The 16808-nt window shown below is 47.1% G+C and overlaps 2 protein-coding genes across 5 annotated transcripts in view; one reads left to right on the top strand and one right to left on the bottom strand.

Annotated features, from left to right (window-relative positions):
• Window positions 1-16808, top strand: part of LZTS3 (leucine zipper tumor suppressor family member 3) — a 134253-nt gene that overhangs the window by 74411 nt on the left and 43034 nt on the right. The gene's annotated exons all lie outside the window — the stretch shown is intronic.
• Window positions 8261-10394, bottom strand: LOC141986991 (uncharacterized). The gene is made up of 2 exons (XM_074952078.1): window positions 9376-10394; window positions 8261-8796 (listed from the first exon to the last, which is right to left on the bottom strand). The coding sequence occupies exons 1-2, from the start codon at window positions 9956-9958 to the stop codon at window positions 8261-8263; spliced, it is 1119 nt and encodes a 372-aa protein (XP_074808179.1). The 5' UTR covers window positions 9959-10394.

Here is a 16808-nt window from a genome sequence, read left to right as displayed (position 1 = left end):
GTGGCTGATGTGATTAGGCCCTATGATGGTGTCCCCTGAATAGATCTGTGGACACAGTTGGCAACGGGCTTTGTTGCAAGGATAGGTTCCTGGGTTAGTGATTCTGTTGTGTGGTTGCTGGTGAGTATTTGCTTCAGGTTGGGGGGCTGTCTGTAAGCAAGGACTGGCCTGTCTCCCAAGATCTGTGAGAGCGATGGGTCGTCCTTCAGGATAGGTTGTAGATCCTTGATGATGCGTTCGAGGGGTTTTAGTTGGGGGCTGAAGGTGATGGCTAGTGGCGTTCTGTTATTTTCTTTGTTGGGCCTGTCCTGTAGTAGGTGACTTCTGGGTACTCTTCTGGCTCTGTCAATCTGTTTCTTCACTTCAGCAGGTGGGTATTGTAGTTGTAAGAATGCTTGATAGCGATCTTGTAGGTGTTTGTCTCTGTCTGAGGGGTTGGAGCAAATGCGGTTGTATCGTAGAGCTTGGCTGTAGACAATGGATCGTGTGGTGTGGTCTGGATGAAAGCTGGAGGCATGTGGGTAGGAACAGTGGTCAGTAGGTTTCTGGTGTAGGGTGGTGTTTATGTGACCATCGCTTATTAGCACCATAGTGTCCAGGAAGTGGATCTCTTGTGTGGACTGGTCCAGGTTGATGGTGGGATGGAAATTGTTGAAATCATGGTGGAATTCCTCAAAGGCTGCTTTTCCATGGGTCCAGATGATGAAGATATCATCAATGTAGCGCAAGTAGAGTAGGGGCATTAGGGGACGAGAGCTGAGGAAGCGTTGTTCTAAGTCAGCCATAAAAATGTTGGCATACTGTGGGGCCATGCGGGTACCCATAGCAGTGCCGCTGATTTGAAGGTATATATTGTCCCCAAATGTGAAATAGTTATGGGTGAGGACAAAGTCACAAAGTTCAGCCACCAGGTTTGCCATGACATTATCGGGGATAGTGTTCTTGATGGCTTGTAGTCCATCTTTGTGTGGAATGTTGGTGTAGAGGGCTTCTACATCCATAGTGGCCAGGATGGTGTTTTCAGGAAGATCACCGATGGATTGTAGTTTCCTCAGGAAGTCAGTGGTGTCTCAAAGATAGCTGGGAGTGCTGGTAGCGTAGGGCCTGAGGAGGGAGTCTACATAGCCAGACAATCCTGCTGTCATGGTGCCAATGCCTGAAATGATGGGGTGTCCAGGATTTCCAGGTTTATGGATCTTGGGTAGCAGATAGAATACCCCAGGTCGGGGTTCCAGGGGTATGTCTGTGCGGATTTGTTCTTGTGCTTTTTCAGGGAATTTCTTGAGCAAATGGTGTAGTTTCTTTTGGTAACCCTCAGTGGGATTAGAGGGGATCCTACTCCCACAAAAAAAATTTTTTTTGCTTTCCAAAAACGTAACTTCTTTTTGTTTGTTTTTCAGGGTTTTTTTAATTCTGAAAACTTTTTTCCAGTTTGACATTGAAAAGTTTCTTTTGAAAAAATTTCTGCCGAAACATTTCATCCAGCTCTAGTTACTCTGACCCAAAGCAGTTGTATCTCCCTCCTGTAGCAGGCAGTCCTGGGTATTCCTTAAACGGAGAAAGGAGCTTTTCTCTATTTAACATGCAGGTACTATTTTTCCTTCCATCCAAAGCTGCAAACTGCTGCACTTAAACCTGTTCTGCACTATTCAATAATTCACAGCCGAGCTATTTGAATTGAAACTCACCCCCTTCTTTGCATATGCATGTAGTGGTCATGCGCTTATGAATGGCTTCTACTCCCCACTCATATGTGATTCAGAAAGAGTTTGTTGCCTTAGTTTGAACGGACAGAGAATGGGCATAGAAGGAGGCAAACTCTGTCTTACTCTCTGTAGTGTCAGGGTGACTTCACCCTAGAGTGTGATCAGCGTGGGTGGTGCCATACTGCAGTTCATGATGGGGCTTTTAGTCTTAAGGATCAGAATTTCTTTAATGATTTCCCAGGTAGGAAAGGTTTAGAGTAGTAGCCGTGTTAGTCTGTATCCACAAAAAGAACAGGAGTACTTGTGGCACCTTAGAGACTTAACAAATTTATCTGAGCATAAGCTTTTGTGGGCTACAGCTCACTTCATCGGATGCATAGAATGGAATATATAATAAGTAGATATATAGATATATACACACACACATAGAGAGAAGGTGGAAGTTGCCATGCAAACTATAAGAGGTAGTAAAGAATGTCTCACCTTTCTGAGAACCAGGAGGCTGCAGATGAAGAATGTAACAGCTTGTAAGAAGGCCCATTAGAGCAATTTAGAACCTGGCTCACCTGCCTGGGCATGGAATGCCCTGAGAGTACTTGCTGTGACTTTGCTAGAGAGAGATCTTACTCCTGTAAACGTCTGATTTGGGAATGTCCCTCTGGATGTGGTGAGTAGTCAAGTATAATGATCAAACCAGGAGGATGCACAAATCAGTCTGATATAAAAGGGTTAAACTGGCTATCCCAGAAAGTTTTCCAGAACTCTAGAACAAGAGAGTTGCATTGTGCTACTCTGATACAGATAACAATTGAAATGCATCATGCTGCAGGATGGTACCAGGAAAGCATCAAGGCTAAAGCCTGATTGGAAAACATGCGGAGGCCAAGGCTATACTATAACTTGGGACCACACGTATAACCAGATTCCCTGACACAGCTTGTCTTTGTAGCGTAGCTCAAATCAGATGAGCACCCAAAAGGTTGGACGCTTGTCAAAGGCTTTGCCAAACTTCTTGAGTTTGCAAAATTGGGAAGAAAGTCGTGTGATGCTTCTGGCTGGGCTGGAAGCAGAGTGAGGTAAGTTTGTCTGCTGGTGTTTTGACACCTCTGCTTCTCCCAGGAAGGGCAGCGGGCATGAGAATGAGCAATGCTTCTTTTTTGGAGGCAGCAAGGGGGATTAGAAATTGTAAGCTCTTTGGGGCAAGGACTGTCTTTGTTCTACGTATGTACAGCATCTAGCACAATGGGGTCCTGGTGCATGACTGGGGTTCCTAGGCACTACTTCAATACAAATAGTAATGCTAACCGTAATTCTCAGCCTCTTCGCCAAAGAGGCTCGGCTGACATGTTGGGTAAAGGTGCTCCGGTGACATGGTGGGGGTTTAACTGTCTCGGTCAAAAAGGAAGTGGGGAATCGGTTCTTATTTAATCCAGACTGAGGGCCTGATCCAAACCCCCACTGAAGTCAGTGGCACAAGTCAAATGCTTATAGTTGAGCATGAGCTTGAGAGTGTTACTGGGTCAGGGGCAGAGCACACAGCACCTTGCAGGATCGAGCCTGTCGAGACAGCAGAAATGCAGAGACTACTTTGCCTCGTTCTTGGATTGGCTGCGGGCCCGTTCTCCTGTAGCACGGAGACAATTTCCCCCTAGCGCTGAAGAGCAACTCGCACAGTTACGTTCATTCAAGCAGCACATCAGTGTGTGGTGTTTTTCCTCCTCGCTGCCCGTGCTGCGGCTGTGTCTGCACTGTGACCGGCAGTGACAGCACTGCAGCTACGCCACTGCGGTGCCATGGCGTGGGCACTTCCTGCGCCCACGCAAGGGTTTGCCTTCGGTGCAGTTAGTCCGCCTCCCCGAGCGGGGGTTCTCTCCCATCGACCTAGCCGCACCCACACCAAGGGCTCGGTTGGCCTAACTACAGTGCTCGGATGTGTAAACTTTTTTCACAGCCCTGAGGAACATGGCTAGTTCGGTCTCAGTTAAGTGTGGACCAGGCCTTAGGTGGATGATCTAATGGGCTGGGGATGAGGCAAAAGCGTCTCTCATTAAAGGGCTTCTAGGAACTGATGTGGCAGGGATTCCAGCTTATGCTCTTCCCAACTAATCATCACGTAAACAAGGCCCTGGGGAGGAGAGGAGGGGAGGGACCTGACAGCATCTCGGGAGGATCAGTACCGGCAAGTTGTGTTTAAAAACAATGCTCTTGTACAATGTAAACCTCTTCGCTGCAAGAGCTTTTATTTCTATTTCATAGCAACGTGAAGGCAGCTTTATGAATCCCTAAGAGGTGTCACAGCTTTGCCCTTTGGCTGTCACTTCTTGCTAGCTTTGCCCTTTGGCTGTCACTTCTTGCTAGCTAGCCTCTCAGCTCCACAAGTTCAAATCCATGATCATGTCATTGCTTAGATGAAAGAATCCTCTTCCAAAACCTAGCTTCAGGTCTGGATGTGCCTTTGCTGAAACTGGGACTATGTTGCCAGCAGTGCAAATTGACCTTCCAGGAAAAGAACGAAATGGGGAGCTTTTTAATCTTAACTCGGTGAGTCTGGAACTGTTTGACCTAAAAAACCCACCCACTCCACGAGATTTCTCGTGAATGGGAAGCAGGGTCTGAATGAGCGCAGTCAGTGCAACTGTGGGAAAGGGTATATCAATCAAGCGATCAAAGACTTGCTGAGAAACTTGGTGCTGGGAACGCTCAGAATCCTTCCACTCAGAGTTCAAAAGTTTGTGTCTTTCAACCACGTGGGCATGGAGCCTGGGGAAAAGGGTTTTCCCATGCTGTCTCCTGTGTTCTCTGAGGGTATGTCTACACTACGGAATAAGGTCGAATTTATAGAAGTCGGTTTTTTAGAAATCGGTTTTATATATTCGAGTGTGTGTGTCCCCACAGAAGTGCATTAAGTGCATTAACTCGGCAGAGTGCTTCCACAGTACCGAGGCTAGAGTCGACTTCCGGAGCGTTGCACTGTGGGTAGCTATCCCACAGTTCCCGCAGTCTCCGCTGCCCATTGGAATTCTGGGTTGAGATCCCAATGCCTGATGGGGCTGAAACATTGTCGCGGGTGGTTCTGGGTACATATCGTCAGTCCCCCCCTTCCCTCCCTCCCTCCGTGAAAGCAAGGGCAGACAATCGTTTCGCGCCTTTTTTCCTGAGTTACCTGTGCGGACGCCATACCACCGCAAGCATGGAGCCCGCTCAGGTAACCGTCACCGTATGTCTCCTGGGTGCTGGCAGACGCGGCACGGCATTGCTACACAGTAGCAACAACCCATTGCCTTGTGGCAGCAGACGGTACAATACGACTGGTAGCCGTCCTCGTCATGTCCGAGGTACTCCTGGTCGCCTGTGTGAGGTCGATCAGGAGCGCCTGGGCAGACATGGGCGCAGGGACTAAATTTTTAGTGACTTGACCAGGTCATTTTTTTTAGTCCGGCAGTCAGTCCTATTGAACCGTCTTATGGTGAGCAGGCAGGCAATATGGATTGCTAGCAGTCCTATTGCACCGTCTTCTGCCGAGCAGCCATGAGATGTGGATGGCATGCAGTCCTTCTGCACCGTCTGCTGCCAGCCAAAGATGTAAAAGATAGATGGAGTGGATCAAAACAAGAAATAGACCAGATTTGTTTTGTACTCATTTGCCTTCTCCCCTGTCTAGGGGACTCATTCCTCTAGGTCACACTGCAGTCACGCACAGAGAAGGTGCAGCGAGGTAGATCTAGCCATGTATCAATCAGAGGCCAGGCTAACCTCCTTGTTCCAATAAGAACAATAACTTAGGTGCACCATTTCTTATTGGAACCCTCCGTGAAGTCAACCCTGTAAGCCGTGTCCTCAGTCGCCCCTCCCTGCGTCAGAGCAACGGCAAACAATCGTGCATCTGAGTTGAGAGTGCTGTCCAGAGCAGCCCAATGGAGCACTCTGATTGGGCTAAAACATTGTCGCGGGTGGTTCTGGGTACATATTGTCCGGCCCCCGTTCCCTCCCTCCCTCTGTGAAGGCAAGGGCAGACAATCGTTTCGCGCCTTTTTTCCTGAGTTACCTGTGCGGACGCCATACCACCGCAAGCATGGAGCCCGCTCAGGTAACCGTCACCGTATGTCTCCTGGGTGCTGGCAGACGCGGTACGGCATTGCTACACAGTAGCAGCAACCCATTGCCTTGTGGCAGCAGACGGTACAATACGACTGGTAGCCGTCATCGTCATGTCCAAGGTGCTCCTGGCCGCGTCGGCTGGGAGCGCCTGGGCAGACATGGGCGCAGGGACTAAATTTTTTGTGACTTGACCAGGTCATTCTCTTTAGTCCTGCAGTCAGTCGTATTGAACCGTCTAATGGTGAGCAGGCAGGCAATACGGATTACTAGCAGTCGTATTGTACCATCTTCTGCCGGGCAGGCAAGAGATGACGATGGCTAGCAATCGTATTGTACCATCTTCTGCCGGGCAGGCAAGAGATGACGATGGCTAGCAATCGAACTGTGCCATCTTCTGCCAGGCAGGCAAGAGATGAGGATGGCTAGCAGTCATACTGTACCATCTTCTGCCGAGCAGCCATGAGATGTGGATGGCTTGCAGTCATTCTTCACCGTCTGCTGCCAGCCAAAGATGTAAAAGATAGATGGAGTGGATCAAAACAAGAAATAGACCAGATTTGTTTTGTACTCATTTGCCTCCTCCCCTGTCTAGGGGACTCATTCCTCTAGGTCACACTGCAGTCACTCACAGAGAAGGTGCTGTGAGGTAGATCTAGCCATGTATCAATCAGAGGCCAGGCTAACCTTCTTGTTCCAATAAGAACAATAACTTAGGTGCACCATTTCTTATTGGAACCCTCCGTGAAGTCCTGCCTGAACTACTCCTTGATGTAAAGCCACCCTCTTGTGGATTTTAGCCTCCTGAAGCCAACCCTGTAAGCCGTGTCGTCAGTCGCCCCTCCCTCCGTCAGAGCAACGGCAGACAATCATTCCGCGCCTTTTTTCTGTGCGGACGCCATACCAAGGCAAGCATGGAGGCCGCTCAGCTCACTTTGGCAATTAGGAGCACATTAAACACCACACGCATTATCCAGCAGTATATGCAGCACCAGAACCTGGCAAAGCGCTACCGGGCGAGGAGGCGACGTCAGCGCAGTCATGTGAGTGATCAGGACATGGACACAGATTTCTCTGAAAGCATGGGCCCTGCCAATGCATGCATAATGGTGCTAATGGGGCAGGTTCATGCTGTGGAATGCCGATTCTGGGCTCGGGAAACAAGTACAGACTGGTGGGACCGCATAGTGTTGCAGGTCTGGGACGATTCCCAGTGGCTGTGAAACTTTCGCATGCGTAAGGGCACTTTCATGGAACTTTGTGACTTGCTTTCCCCTGCCCTGAAGCGCATGAATACCAAGATGAGAGCAGCCCTCACAGTTGAGAAGCGAGTGGCGATAGCCCTGTGGAAGCTTGCAACGCCAGACAGCTACCGGTCAGTTGGGAATCAATTTGGAGTGGGCAAATCTACTGTGGGGGCTGCTGTGATGCAAGTAGCCCACGCAATCAAAGATCTGCTGATATCAAGGGTAGTGACCTTGGGAAATGTGCAGGTCATAGTGGATGGCTTTGCTGCAATGGGATTCCCTAACTGTGGTGGGGCCATAGACGGAACCCATATCCCTATCTTGGCACCGGAGCACCAAGCCGGCGAGTACATAAACCGCAAGGGGTACTTTTCAATAGTGCTGCAAGCTCTGGTGGATCACAAGGGACGTTTCACCAACATCAACGTGGGATGGCCGGGAAAGGTACATGACGCTCGCATCTTCAGGAACTCTGGTCTGTTTCAAAAGCTTCAAGAAGGGACTTTATTCCCAGACCAGAAAATAACTGTTGGTGATGTTGAAATGCCTATATGTATCCTTGGGGACCCAGCCTACCCCTTAATGCCATGGCTCATGAAGCCGTACACAGGCAGCCTGGACAGCAGTCAGGAGCTGTTCAACTACAGGCTGAGCAAGTGCAGAATGGTGGTAGAATGTGCATTTGGATGTTTAAAGGCGCGCTGGCGCAGTTTACTGACTCGCTTAGACCTCAGCGAAACCAATATTCCCACTGTTATTACTGCTTGCTGTGTGCTCCACAATATCTGTGAGAGTAAGGGGGAGACGTTTATGGCGGGGTGGGAGGTTGAGGCAAATCGCCTGGCTGCTGGTTACGCGCAGCCAGACACCAGGGCGGTTAGAAGGGCACAGGAGGGTGCGGTACGCATCAGAGAGGCTTTGAAAACCAGTTTCATGACTGGCCAGGCTACGGTGTGAAAGTTCTGTTTGTTTCTCCTTGATGAAACCCCCCGCCCCTTGGTTCACTCTACTTCCTTGTAAGTTAACCACCCTCCCCTCCTCCCTTTGATCACCTCTTGCAGAGGCAATAAAGTCATTGTTGCTTCACATTCATGCATTCTTTATTCATTCATCACACAAATAGGGGGATGACTACCAAGGTAGCCCAGGAGGGGTGGTGGAGGAGGGAAGGAAAATGCCACACAGCACTTTAAAAGTTTACAACTTTAAAATTTATTCAATGACAGCCTTCTTTTTTTTTGGGCAATCCTCTGTGGTGGAGTGGCTGGTTGGCCGGTGGCCACCCCACCGCGTTCTTGGGTGTCTGGGTGTGGAGGCTATGGAACTTGGGGAGGAGGGCGGTTGGTTACACAGGGGCTGTAGTGGCAGTCTGTGCTCCAGCTGCCTTTGCTGCAGCTCAACCATACACTGGAGCATACTGGTTTGGTCCTCCAGCAGCCTCAGCATTGAATCCTGCCTCCTCTCATCACGCTGCCGCCACATTCGAGCTTCAGCCCTCTCTTCAGCCCGCCACTTACTCTCTTCAGCCCGCCACTTACTCTCTTCAGCCCGCCACCTCTCCTCCTGGTCATTTTGTGCTTTCCTGCAGTCTGACATTATTTGCCTCCACGCATTCGTCTGTGCTCTGTCAGTGTGGGAGGACAGCATGAGCTCGGAGAACATTTCATCTCGAGTGCGTTTTTTTTTCTTTCTAATCTTCACTAGCCTCTGGGAAGGAGAAGATCCTGTGATCATTGAAACACATGCAGCTGGTGGAGAAAAGAAAAGGGACAGCGGTATTTAAAAAGACACATTTTATAAAACACTGGCTACACTCTTTCAGGGTAAACCTTGCTGTTAACATTACATACATAGCACATGTGCTTTCGTTACAAGGTCGCATTTTGCCTCCCCCCACCGCGTGGCTACCCCCTCAACCCTCCCCCCTCCCTGTGGCTAACAGCGGGGAACATTTCTGTTCAGCCGCAGGCAAACAGCCCAGCAGGAATGGGCTCCTCTGAGTGTCCCCTGAAGAAAAGCACCCTATTTCAACCAGGTGACCATGGATTATATCTCACTCTCCTGAGGATAACACACGAATGGATGTTGTTTGAACGCCAGCAAACATACACTGCAATGCTTTGTTGTACAATGATTCCCGAGTACGTGTTACTGGCCTGGAGTGGTAAAGTGTCCTACCATGAAGGACGCAATAAGTCTGCCCTCCCCAGAAACCTTTTGCAAAGGCTTTGGGAGTATATCCAGGAGAGCCGTGAATGCCAGGGCAAAGTAATCCTTTCACATGCTTGCTTTTAAACCATGTATAGTATTTTAAAAGGTACACTCACCGGAGGTCCCTTCTCCGCCTGCTGGGTCCAGGAGGCAGCCTTGGGTGGGTTCAGGGGGTACTGGCTCCAGGTCCAGGGTGAGAAACAGTTCCTGGCTGTCGGGAAAACCGGTTTCTCCGCTTGCTTGCTGTGAGCTATCTACAACCTCGTCATCATCATCATCTTCTTCGTCCCCAAAACCTGCTTCCGTATTGCCTCCATCTCCATTGAAGGAGTCAAACAACACGGCTGGGGTAGTGGTGGCTGAACCCCCTAAAATGGCATGCAGCTCATCATAGAAGCGGCATGTTTGGGGCTCTGACCCGGAGCGGCCGTTCGCCTCTCTGGTTTTCTGGTAGGCTTGCCTCAGCTCCTTCAGTTTCACGCGGCACTGCTTCGGGTCCCTGTTGTGGCCTCTGTCCTTCATGCCCTGGGAGATCTTGACAAAGGTTTTGGCATTTCGAAAACTGGAACGGAGTTCTGATAGCACGGATTCCTCTCCCCATACAGCGATCAGATCCCGTACCTCCCGTTCGGTCCATGCTGGAGCTCTTTTGCGATTCTGAGACTCCATCATGGTCACCTCTGCTGATGAGCTCTGCATGGTCACCTGCAGCTTGCCACGCTGGCCAAACAGGAAATGAGATTCAAAAGTTCGCGGTTCTTTTCCTGTCTACCTGGCCAGTGCATCTGAGTTGAGAGTGCTGTCCAGAGTGGTCAAAATGGAGCACTCTGGGATAGCTCCCGGAGGCCAATACCGTCGAATTGTGTCCACAGTACCCCAAATTCGACCCGGCAAGGCCGATTTAAGCGCTAATCCACTTGTCAGGGGTGGAGTAAGGAAATCGATTTTAAGAGCCCTTTAAGTCGAAATAAAGGGCTTCATCGTGTGGACGGGTGCAGGTTTACATCGATTTAATGCTGCTAAATTCGACCTAAAGTCCTAGTGTAGACCAGGGCTGAAGCATCTTCCTCTATGACTTATTTATAGATGGAGAGCACTAAGACACAATGGAAATCCTGAGGAGAGAAATGAGTGTGTTCCTAAAGCCTCTACACCTATATATTGACTGCTGTCACAATTAAGCCTGGAAAGCTTTGAAATCATGTTTATTAAAGGAATGGATACTTTGCACTTCCATAATGCCTTTTATCTGAGGATCTCAGAGAGCTTCAAAAAGCCACACGGTACCGCATGGGTTTGAATAAGTAAGGAACCTACAGGAGAATTACTTCATCTTTCGCTGAAATGCAACTGCCCCTGAGGTGGAATGCATCCGATGAAGTGAGCTGTAGCTCATGAAAGCTTATGCTCAAATAAATTGGTTAGTCTCTAAGGTGCCACGAGTCCTCCTTTTCTTTTAGCTATTTGACAGCGCACAGCAACAGCATGCGCACAGGCTAAGCGTTCTGCTCACGTTATCAAGATTTTAGTTTCCACATATTCCAGCAATATATGGAATAATCGTTTCTTTTAAAATGTTGTACTCCTAAAGTGAAAGGACTAAATTCATAAGTTCCAAGGTCAGAAGGGACCATTGTGATCATCTAGTCTGACCTCCTCTGTAAAACAGGACATAGAACGTCCCCAAAATAATTCCTAGAGCAGATCTTCTAGAAAAACATCCAGTCTTGATTTTAAAATTGTTGGTGACGGAGAATCCATCACAACCCTTTGTAAATTGTTCCAAAGGTTAACTACGCTCACTGTCAAAAATGTACGCCTTATTTCCAGTCTGAATTTGTCTAGCTCCAACTCACAGCCATTGGATTGGGTTCTACCTTTCTCTGCTGGCCTGAAGAGCCCATTTTTAAATATTTGTTCCTCATGGAGGTACTTATAGACTGTAATCAATCACCCCTTAACCTTCTCTTTAAGGTAAATCGATTGAGCTCCTTGAGTCTATCACTATAAGGCATGTTTTCTAATCGTTTAATAATCCTTGTGGTTCTTCTCTGAACCCTGAACCCTCTTCAATGTATCAACATCCTTTAGGTGAACCTAATTTAATGTAGTTTACACCTTTCTTCTGCCCCCTTGGGTATATATTGCATCACCTTAAATTCATTTAGACTCCCTTAGATTTCCTTAAACTTACCCCTACTACCAATGTGCATCTTACACCCCATTACTTGCTATTATTACAATAGCGCTAATGTTACTAATGTTGCCTTACCTGGTGATTTCCTTGATTTGTAATGTTCATGCCAATAGGAAATGCATTTGAGAGCACAGTGCTGCATGAGCTGTGTTCCTGTGTGGGATTGGTTCTCTAGGTTTGTTCCTCTTCGAAGTCAGAAATGGACTAGTTAATATATTCCTAGGAGGCAGGGGGGCCCCAGAGGGTAGTCAGATAATACAGTCACCATAGCACTTTCAGCAGGAGGTACCTGGCCTTGCCAAAGGAGATTGCAGTGGGCCCAAACCTGACTCTCTTGTGATGAAATTGCATGATCTCATTTTGCTAAGCCTTCCTCCAGTACCAAAATCCTTCCAGGGGCTAGTGCATGATGGGGGACCCTGAGGGACAGACAGGAGAGCAAGAAGAGAGAGAGAGAAGACAAAGGGGGGAGGGGAGAATAACATTCTGGAACTGAGGAGAGGCCGAGAGATAAGAGCACCTGGGGATGTGCTTAGTGTTAATTAGCTGTGTTTAGTGCTTAGATACAATGGTAATAGGTGCCTTAGAGATACCTGAGAGAGCGAGCAGTTTTTCCAACTAATCTGCATAAATCAAGACCTCCCGATTTTATTTGATCCATCACAGGAATCCCTTCACTCACCACTGAAAAGCAGCCATACTGGAGGGCACAATACAGCAGGGCAAATTGACTAGTCTTCTGCAGCCCTCTTGTGTTGCACAAAACTGTAGGAAGTCCTCAAATGGTGTAGAACCAACATAGCCTGCTCCAGTGCCAACCCCTGAGCCCAGCATGGAAGGTCTGCTAGGGGCTGGAGAAATACAGTGCTTCAGTAGTTCTCAGCTGGTGGGTGGACCTTGGGTAGTTTAGAGCCGCCCTCAGGCTGCTTTAAACTACGCTGAGAATGAGCCAGCCAGAGAACCAGGGAGCCATAGCTGACTCCCTTGCAGCCCCTCGCCACCTACCACAGCAGAAAAGAAGATAGGGCAGTATCTAGTTAACAGTATAACACCAACGTTACCCAAGAGGTTAGGAAAGGGAGTGAGGAAAGAAGAGTGCCATGCCCAAGTGAGGTTGCAGAGGGATTTGGCAGAGGGTTGTTCCCATCACTGAGATTTGGCTCGGACACTGGAGTTCACACCCCTCTTTGATACAAGTGCCATCGCCGCAGGTGTTCTGAACTTGAGGCATAAAACCCATCTTGAAGAAATAACAAATGTGCCTTATTCTTGCTGTAAGAGCAGAAGCCCTGGCTGGGATGATTTAGTTGGGGATTGGTCCCGCTTTGAGCAGGGGGTTGGACTAGATGACCTCCTGAGGTCTCTTCCAACCCTGATCTTCAATGATTCTAAGCAAAAACTGTGAGTATTATTACTGCCAGGAGTACCATAGATCCAGGGCAAGTTTCCACCTTTGTGTACTAACGTTTGGATGGCAGTTGTATCCGACGAGACGTTGACGGTATGACTCTGAAAACAGTGGGGCTGTAATGGAAAGTAGGTGGTGGGGAAATAACCTAATGAAGGGGTTTACTAGTTAGTCAAAAAAAAAAATGAAGAAAACTGCCAAGAGATGCATGAAAGTGCATAGTGCACCTTGGGTAGAAATACATCTTAAAGAGGTTGCAACGTAGCAGACACTCACTGTATTCAGGTTATCGTGTGTTCGAAGTAGCTTTCAGTTCATACACAGAGTTGCCACATGTCTATCCTGCTGGACGAAGCCAGCACATCACTAGTCTTTGGTGCAGGTTAGAAAAGAGGCAGGACTCAGTTGAAATGAATATAAAAGATTCTTTATTGAAGCGACCGGACATAAACCCTTTGGTCCTTTCTGGCTCACTTGCTCCCAGACCGTCACTGGGATACTTGCTGCTGTCTCGTGTCTCCTTGAATTCTGGCCTGGCTTTAGCTTTGAGGAAAGGGACTGATGACTCCACTTCAGCCACTTTTGCATTGTGACTTCTTGGTGTTGTCAGTATGCCATGACACAGCCTTTGTGACATCTCCGGCATCCATGAGTGAGGCCAGAACTTGCCATTACGCTAGGTGCCGCTCTTTGGCACATCTCTTGCAGAGAGTGACTATTTTATCAGGTCGTGTTTTATTCAGGAAGATAAATTGGGCCCAAACTTGACCCTGGATTCACCTCTACAAATAAATATAGAGAAGTAAAAGTGGCCCATTTGCTGTCTCCCGGGAGAGTTGCTGCTGTTGCTATCAGCCTTAGCAGGGTAGTTTGTAAACAGCTTCACTCCACCACTTGCAGGTTATAGGTCAGTAACACGTGGCAATAAATAATGGGCCTTCTGTCAGCCCTTTAGGTCGTGATTTCTGTATGAATTCATTGTAGGGCTTTATAGGTCCTGCGAGGGCCTGTGCAGCAGAATGAGGGGAGGTATTCACACCTACACACAGCAGGAATGTGGGGATGCCTGTGTGTCGTTGAGCTGTCAGAGCCATTGAAAAGAAGGTGACTGGGACATTACTAGACCAAAGAACAGGAATAGCCCAAACACAAGACCGGGTAGTAATGGGGGACTTCAACGCCCTGGACACCTGTTGGAAAAGCAACATGGCAAAACACACAATGTCCAGTAAGTTCTTGGAATGCCTTGGGGACAACTTTTTGTTTCAGAGCGTGGCGCAAGTGACCAGGGGGCAGCCATGTTAGACTTGATTCTGACCAACAGGGAGGAATTGGGTGTGAATCTAAAGGTTGAAGGCAAAAGTGATCATGAAATCTGTATTTCATGATTCCAAGGAAAGGGGGTAAGAGCAGCAGAATAAGGACAATGGACTTCAGAAAAGCAGCCTTTATCAAACTCTGAGGAGTGGTAGGTAAGGTCCCATAGGAAGAAAATCTAAGGAAAAAAAGAGAGCTGGCAGCTTTTCAGAGATAATATTAAAGGTGCAACAGCAAACTAGCCTGATGTGAAGGAAAGATAGGAAGAATAGGAAGAGGCCACTATGGCTCCATTAGGAGCTTGTTAATGACCTGAAAATCAAAAAGGAATCCTACAGAAAGTGGAAGAATGGAGAAATTGTGAAGGATGAGTACAAAAGAACAGCACAAGCATGTAGGAATAGCATCAGAAAGGCTAGGGCACAAAATAAGTTACATTTAGCATGGGACATAAAAGATAATAAAAAGAGGTTTTATAAATATATTAGGAGCAAGAGAAAGACAAAGGAAAGTGTAGGTCCATTACTTAGCAGGGAAGGGCCACTAATAATGGACGACATCAAGAAGGCTGAGGTGCTTCATGCCTGTTTTGCCTCTGTGTTCACTAAAAAGGTAAATTGTGACCAGATATTTAACACAGTTAATATTAATAATGAGAGGAAGGAACTCAAGCTGAAATTGGGAAAGAACAGGTGAAAGAATATTTAGATAAGTTAGATGTACTCAAATTGGCAGGGCTTGATGAAATGCACCCTGAGGTACTTAAAGAAGTAGCAGAAACAATCTCGGAACCATTAGCTATTATCAGCGAGACTCATGGGGGAGGTCCCAGATGACTGGAGAAAGGTACTATGTTTGTCTATCTTTAAAAAGCAGAAAAAAAGAGGACCTGAGGAATTATAGCACAGTCAGATGCAGGATGCTGGAACAATTTGTATAGTGGGGGTGCTGAGAGCCATTGAACCAAAGTGTAAAATCCTGTATATAATGGAAACCACTTCAAGCTGGGGGGCACAGCAGCAACCTCAGTTCCAGCACCTATAGTCAGATGATCTTTTGTACCTGAAAAAATACTGGAACAAATTAATCAATCTATTTGTAAGCACCTAGATGATAATAGGGTTATAAATAATAGTAAAGATGGATTTGTCAAGAACAAATCATGCCACACTAACCTAGTTGCTGACCTAGTGGATGAGGAGGAAGCTATAGATGTGCTATATTTTGATTTTAATAAAGCTTTTGACACAGTCCCATATGACTTGCTCATAAGCAAGCTAGGGAAATGTGGTCTTGATGAAATTACTGTAAGGTGGGTGCGCAACTGGTTGAAAAATCATACTCAGAGTAGTTATCAATGGTTTGCTGTCAAACTGGGAAGACCTATGTAGTGGGGCCCCACAGGGGTCTGTCCTGGGTCCAATACTAGTCAATATTTTCATTAATGACTTGGATAATGGAGTGAAGAGTGCACTTTATAAAATTTGTGGCTCCCCACAAGTTGGGAGGGATTGCTAGCACTTTGGAGGACAGGATTAGAGTTCAAAATGACCTTGACAAATTGGAGACATTTTGATCTGAAATCAACAAGATTTAATTCAGTAATGACAAATGCAATGCACTACACTTAAAAAAAAATGCAAATGCACAACTACACAGTGGGAATAACGAGGTAGGCAGTAGCGCTGCCAAAAAGGACCTGGGGGTTATTGTGGACTACAAATTGAATACGAGTCAACAATCTGATGTATATTAACAGGAATGTCATGTGTCAAACACAGGGGGTAATTGTCCCGCTCTCCTTGGAACTGGTGAGGCCTCAGATGGAGTACTGTGTCCAGTTCTCAGCCCCAGGCTTTAGGAAGGATGTAGAGAAATTGGAGAGAGTCCAGAGGAGAGCAACAAAAATGATAAAAGGTTTAGAAAACGTCACCTATGAGGAAAGGTTAAAAAAAACATGCTGGGCATATTTAGTCTTGAGAAAAGAAGACTGAGGGGGGACTTGATAAGCTTGTTATAAAGAGGACGGTGATGAATTGTTGTCTGTGTTCATTGAAGGTAGGGTAAGAAGTAATCATCTTAACCTGCAGAAGAGATTTCGGTTAGATATTAGGAAACAATCTAACTTTACGGTTTCAGAGTAACAGCCGTGTTAGTCTGTATTCGCAAAAAGAAAAGGAGTACTTGTGGCACCTTAGAGACTAACCAATTTATTTGAGCATAAGCTTTCGTGAGCTACAGCTCACTTCATCGGATGCATACTGTGGAAAGTGTAGAAGATCTTTTTATATGCACATAAAGCATGAAAAAATACCTTCTCCCACCCCACTCTCCTGCTGGTAATAGCTTATCTGATCACTTTAGGTAAGCTATTACCAGCAGGAGAGTGGGGTGGGAGGAGGTATTTTTTCATGCTTTGTGTGCATATAAAAAGATCTTCTACACTTTCCACAGTATGCATCCGATGAAGTGAGCTGTAGCTCACGAAAGCTTATGCTCAAATAAATTGGTTAGTCTCTAAGGTGCCACAAGTACTCCTTTTCTTCTAACTTTAAGGGATGTTAAGCTCTGTAAAAGGCTTCCAAGGGAGGTTGTGGAATCCCCATCACTGGAGGTTTTTAAGAACA

The sequence above is a fragment of the Natator depressus genome, chromosome 4 (assembly GCF_965152275.1).
Source record: "Natator depressus isolate rNatDep1 chromosome 4, rNatDep2.hap1, whole genome shotgun sequence".
Lineage (NCBI taxonomy): Eukaryota > Metazoa > Chordata > Testudines > Cheloniidae > Natator > Natator depressus.
The sequence above is the reverse complement of the archived record's forward strand: the minus strand, read 5'-3'. Positions and strand labels throughout refer to the sequence as shown.

What these genes read in the sequence shown, in the direction of transcription:
- LOC141986991 (XM_074952078.1), bottom strand. Translation starts at nt 9,958, where the DNA reads ATGCAGAGCTCATCAGCAGAGGTGACCATGATGGAGTCTCAGAATCGC. An exon ending in AGGCGGAGAAGGGACCTCCG is followed by an intron (nt 8,797 to 9,375) that starts GTGAGTGTACCT and finishes TTTCTCCACCAG; the next exon opens with CTGCATGTGTTTCAATGATC.